This window comes from Schistocerca gregaria, unplaced genomic scaffold (assembly GCF_023897955.1).
Source record: "Schistocerca gregaria isolate iqSchGreg1 unplaced genomic scaffold, iqSchGreg1.2 ptg000169l, whole genome shotgun sequence".
In the NCBI taxonomy this organism is placed as follows: Eukaryota; Metazoa; Arthropoda; class Insecta; order Orthoptera; family Acrididae; genus Schistocerca; species Schistocerca gregaria.
The window spans coordinates 2,382,402-2,388,576 of record NW_026061724.1 but is presented as its reverse complement, the minus strand read 5'-3'; the positions used below and the strand labels follow the sequence as shown (position 1 = coordinate 2,388,576).

The 6,175-nt window shown below is 25.7% G+C and overlaps 2 protein-coding genes and 1 long non-coding RNA gene across 3 annotated transcripts in view; 2 read left to right on the top strand and 1 right to left on the bottom strand.

Moving 5' to 3' along the window:
- Positions 1 to 6,175, bottom strand: part of LOC126302212 (NADH-ubiquinone oxidoreductase chain 5-like) — a 219,170-nt gene that overhangs the window by 125,328 nt on the left and 87,667 nt on the right. The window lies entirely within an intron of this gene.
- LOC126302224 (uncharacterized) overlaps positions 1 to 6,175 on the top strand; it is a 132,040-nt gene that overhangs the window by 61,636 nt on the left and 64,229 nt on the right. The gene's annotated exons all lie outside the window — the stretch shown is intronic.
- On the top strand, positions 4,471 to 5,584 carry LOC126302217 (NADH-ubiquinone oxidoreductase chain 5-like). The gene has a single exon (XM_049991734.1). The coding sequence runs from the start codon at positions 4,710 to 4,712 to the stop codon at positions 5,058 to 5,060; it is 351 nt and encodes a 116-aa protein (XP_049847691.1). The 5' UTR covers positions 4,471 to 4,709; the 3' UTR covers positions 5,061 to 5,584.

Here is a 6,175-nt window from a genome sequence, read left to right as displayed (position 1 = left end):
ATGCAGATTTTTTCTACAAATAGTATTGATACTTTATGATTTATTTATATTTATTTTGAATTTTCTTTTATTGGTTATTTGTGTTTTAATTAGTGTTGCCTTTTTAACTTTATTAGAGCGTAAGGTTTTAGGTTATATTCAGATTCGAAAGGGTCCAAATAAGGTAGGTTTTGTTGGAATTCCTCAGCCATTTAGAGATGCTATTAAGTTAATTTGTAAGGAGCAGCCAATTCCTATTATATCTAATTACCTACTTTATTATTTTTCCCCTGTTTTTAATTTAATGATTTCTTTAGCCGTTTGAGTAATTTTTCCTTATTTAACTTATATGTGTTCTTTTTCTTATGGATTTTTATTTTTTTTATGTTGTACTAGATTAGGTGTTTATACTGTTATAATTGCTGGTTGATCTTCTAATTCAAATTATTCATTATTAGGTTCTCTTCGTTCTGTTGCTCAAACAATTTCTTATGAAGTTAGTTTAGCTTTAATTTTATTGTCTTTAATTATTTTAATTGGTAGTTTTAATATGTTTGATTTTATAAACTATCAGCTTTATTGTTGATTTATTATTATTTCTTTTCCTTTAGCTTTAGCTTGTTTTGCTTCTTGCTTAGCTGAAACTAATCGTACTCCTTTTGATTTTGCTGAAGGGGAATCTGAGTTAGTTTCAGGATTTAATATTGAGTATGGTGCGGGTGGTTTTACTTTAATTTTTTTAGCTGAATATACTAGAATTGTCTTCATAAGAATGTTATTGGCTTTAATTTTTTTGGGCGGTGATTTTTATTCTTTTATATTTTTTATTAAGCTTGCTATTATATCTTTTGGTTTTATTTGGGTTCGTGGAACATTACCACGGTTCCGTTATGATAAATTAATGTACTTAGCTTGAAAAAGTTTTTTACCTTTATCTTTGAATTTTTTTATTTTCTTTGTTGGTTTAAAGATTTTATTTATCTCATTTGTTTAGTGAAATTTTTTGAGAAAAGTTAATAGAAGAGTTAAACTTCTAATTTTATGTTTTCAAAACATATGCTTTTCCTAAGCTAATTAACTTTATTCCTTAATTAATTTATCTCATGCGTTTGCGACATGGACATTAATTAAGAAATATGTGAAGTAAATAATTGTTAAGATTTGACCTGTTATAATATAAGGTTCTTCAACAGGTCGTTTACCAATTCACGTTAGTAAGCATACAACAACTACTATAATTCAGAATAAAATTTGATTAATAGGGTAAAATTGAATGCCTCGGAATGGTGTTTTATTATAAAATGGTAAAATTATTAAGATTCTAATTGATAAAAATAATGCAATAACACCTCCTAACTTATTAGGGATAGATCGTAGAATTGCATATGCAAATAGGAAATATCATTCTGGTTGAATGTGAACTGGTGTTACTAATGGGTTGGCAGGTACAAAGTTATCTGGATCTCCTAATAGGTAAGGATTAATTAAACATAGTATAATTAATAATGATGTTATTATTACAAATGTAATAGAATCCTTAAAGGTAAAGTATGGATGGAATGGAATTTTTTCAATATCTCCATTTAGTCCAAGAGGATTATTAGATCCTGTTTGGTGAAGAAAAAATAAATGAATTGCTGCTATAGCAGCAATAATAAATGGTAATACAAAATGGAATGTGAAGAATCGATTTAATGTAGCATTATCAACAGCGAATCCTCCTCATACTCATTGGACTAAATCTGTTCCTAAGTATGGGATTGCTGATAATAAATTAGTAATTACTGTTGTACCTCAAAAAGATATTTGGCCTCAGGGTAAGACATATCCTATAAATGCAGTTGCTATAACTAAAAATAAAATCACTGTACCAATTATTCAGGTATGTATATATATATATAAGATCCATAGTAAATTCCCCGTCCTACATGTAAGTAAATACAAATAAAAAATATAGATGCTCCATTTGCGTGTAAGGTTCGGATAATTCAACCATTATTTACGTCTCGGCAGATGTGTACTACACTACTGAATGCTATTTCAATATTTGATGTATAATGTATAGCTAAAAATAGTCCAGTTACGATTTGAATCACCAAACATAACCCTAATAGGGATCCAAAATTTCATCAAAATGAAATATTTGTTGGGGCAGGTAAGTCAATTAAAGAGTTATTAATAATTTTAATTAAAGGATGTCTTAATCGTAAGGGTTTATTCATTAGTAATTATCTTATTTTACGAATAGGTCCCTGATTAATATTGGTGATTTTAACAACTGCTAGTAGTGCTAAAAATAAATAAATTATTATTATTATTGTAATAATGAATGTTGGTCTATTATATAATTTTTCTAAAGATATTGTTATTTCTTGATAATTGATTGAATTATCAATATTTATAGTTTCGGTGTTTTTGAAAAAGTCTATAAATATAGATATATCTAGAATAATTAATATTAATATGATAAATACTCACATTATTAATGTAATAATTATAGTGATTGATTTAGGCTGAAATATTTCGTTTGATGCAATTCTAGTAATGTAAATAAATAATACTAGTATACCACCAAGAAATGTTAAAAATAAAATATATGATAATCAATATCTTTCTATTATTGTTCCTGTTATTAATCCAACTAGGAAGGTTTGAAGGATAATAAAAAGCATTATTGATATTGGGTGTCTTAATTTAATAAAATTAATATTTATTACATTTGATAATGATATAATTATTATTTTGATCATTTCAGGGGTTAGTTTATTTAAAATACCGGTTTTGGGGACCGATGATGGAAGCTTTTCCACCTCTGAAGTTTTAAAAGTGGGGGCTGGACTTATTTCCGGTTTACAAGACCGGCGTTTTTTTTAAACTATTAAAACTAATGTTTATATTCTCTATTTTTACTTCTTTATTGATTTATTTTGCTGGTGTTTATGTTTTTTCTTCTAAACGTAAACATTTATTAATGGTTCTTTTGAGATGAGAATATATTGTTCTTTCTTTATTTATGTTAGTTATTGTTTTTCTTATTGAGTTTGATTATGATTATTTTTTTCCTGTTATTTTTTTAGTTTTTTCTGTTTGTGAGGGTGCTTTAGGTCTTTATATTTTAGTTTCAATAATTCGTTCTCATGGTAATGATTTTTTTAATTCTTTTGGTTTATCTTTATGTTAAAGTATTTATTTATAACTATTTTTTTGATCCCTCTTTGTTTATTAAATAATTGTTGATGGTTGGTTCATTCTTTAATGTTTCTGTCGGGTTTTGTTTTTATAATTTGTGTTTATTCATATGCTGATTTGAATATAATTAGATATTATTTTGGTATTGATTATTTTTCTTTTAGTTTAATTTTACTTAGTTTTTGCATATTCTTCTGTTGCTCATATAAGAATGGTTATTGGTGGATTGATGACTATGAATTGATGAGGTTGTGTAGGTTCCCTTTCTCTAATGGTTGGTCATGGTTTATGTTCTTCTGGTTTATTTTGTTTATCTAATATTATTTATGAACGTTTAGGTAGACGAAGATTATTAATTAACAAGGGTATAATTAATTTGATGCCAAGAATGGCTTTATGATGATTTCTTTTAAGATCATCAAATATGGCTGCTCCTCCTTCTTTAAATTTGGTAGGTGAAATTAGATTATTAAATAGAATTATATCTTGATCTTCTTTTAGATTCTTTGCTTTGATTTTTTTATCTTTTTTTAGAGCTGTTTATACTTTGTATATATATTCTTATTCTCAGCATGGGAATTATTATTCTGGTGTTTATACTTGTTCTCTTGGTTATTTTCGTGAATATCATCTTTTACTTTTACATTGATTGCCTTTAAATATTCTCTGTTTAAAGGGTGAATATTTCTTTGTTTAGTTTGCTTAAGTATTTTAATTAAAAATATTGTTTTGTGGAATCAATGATATGAAGTTTTTCATCTTAGGCCGTGAATTTATTTTCTATTTGTTCTTTGAGTTTTTTTTCTTTGTTTATTTCGAGAACTATAATTTTTATTTTAGGTATTTATTATTTAATAATTGATTATAGAGTTTTTGTTGAGTGAGAGCTTTTCAATTTAAATGGTTCTATAGTTGTTATAACTTTAATTTTGGATTGAATATCTCTTATTTTTATATCTTTTGTTATATATATCTCTTCTTTGGTTATTTATTATAGAGAGGATTATATATCTGGTGAAAAGAATATAAATCGTTTTATTATTATTGTTTTAATATTTATTCTTTCTAATGGTTTTTTAATTATTAGTCCTAATTTAATTAGAATTTTATTAGGTTGAGATGGTTTAGGTTTAGTTTCTTATTGTTTAGTTATTTATTATCAAAATGTAAAATCTTATAGTGCTGGTATATTAACTGCACTTTCTAATCGTATTGGTTATGTTGCTATTTTAATTTCTATTGCATGAATGTTAAATTTTGGTGGTTGAAATTATATTTATTATTATGATTTTATTTCTAATTCTTTTGAAATAAAGCTCATTACTATATTAATTGTTTTAGCAGCTATAACTAAGAGAGCTCAGATTCCTTTCTCTTCATGACTTCCTGCTGCTATAGCAGCTCCTACTCCTGTTTCTGCTTTAGTTCATTCTTCTACTCTTGTTACTGCTGGTGTTTATTTATTAATTCGTTTTAGACCAATATTGGATACTTATAATTGTGGTTGATTTTTACTTTTAATTGGTTGTATAACTATATTTATGGCTGGATTGGGCGCTAATTTTGAGTTTGATTTAAAGAAGATTATTGCTCTTTCTACTTTAAGACAACTTGGTTTAATAATAAGAATTTTGGCTATAGGTTATCCAAAGCTTGCATTTTTTCATTTATTGGCTCATGCTTTATTTAAGGCATTATTATTTATAAGTGCAGGTTCAATAATTCATAATTTGAAGGATTCTCAGGATATTCGTTTTATAGGATCAATTGTTAATTTCATACCTTTAACTTCAGTTTGTTTCAATGTTTCTAGTTTATCTTTGTGTGGAATACCTTTTTTAGCGGGATTTTATTCAAAGGATTTAATTCTTGAGATGGTTTGTTTAAGATGAATTAATTGTTTAATTTTTTTTCTTTATTTTTTTTCTACTGGTTTAACTGCTTCTTATTCTTTTCGTTTGTTTTATTATTCAATATCTGGTGATAATAATTTTTATTCTAGATTTTCTTTTGATGATAAGGGTTATTATATTTCATTTGGAATAATTGGTCTATTGTTTGTTGCTGTTTTTGGTGGTAGTCTTTTATCTTGATTAATTTTTCCTATTCCTCATGTGATTGCTTTACCTTATTATTTAAAGTTTTTAACTATTACAGTTGTTATTTTAGGTGCTTATTTAGGTTATCTTATTTCTAATTTTGATTTTTCTCATAATTTATTTTCTTTAAATATACTTTCTTTTGTTAGATTTGCTGGTTCTATATGATTTATACCTTTTCTTTCAACTAAGTTTATTAGATATATTCCTTTAAAAATAGGTTATTATTCATCTAAGTCATTTGATTATGGTTGAGGTGAATTACTTGGTGGTCAAGGTTTATATAGATTATTTATTTATTTAATTGGTTATATTCAAGGTTGATATGATTCTAATTTCAAGATTTATCTTTTAACTTTTATTTTTTGAATATTTATTTTGGTAATATTGTTTTTCGTTTACTTAAATAGCTTATAATTAGAGCGTGACACTGAAGATGTTAAGGAAGTATTTTTACTTTTAAGTATTTATAAATACAGATATATTATTTTTACAGTGAAAATGTAATGTTTTATTTAAACTATATAAATTTTAGAAATGTTAACGGAGTTTAACCGCTAATATAAAAAGTTAGCAGCTTTCATATTGGCTTTACATTTCCTTAATTGGAACTATTATAGTTCAATTATATTATTAACAGTAATACGCCTCTTTTTGGCTTCAATTAATAAGAATAAGGGTAGTACACACCAATCTTCCAGGTCGAAACTGACTGCAATATTTCGCTTCTTATTCTATTTAAGGTTGATTGATAATATCAATACTTTTTGAATGCAACCCAAATGTTATATTTAACTACAACCCTTTATTCTGCTCATTGTAATGCTCCTTGGTTTCATTCATGGTATAGTCCTCCTAATAGAACTAGAATAAAAAATATTGTTGATACTGTTCAGATTATAATGTCT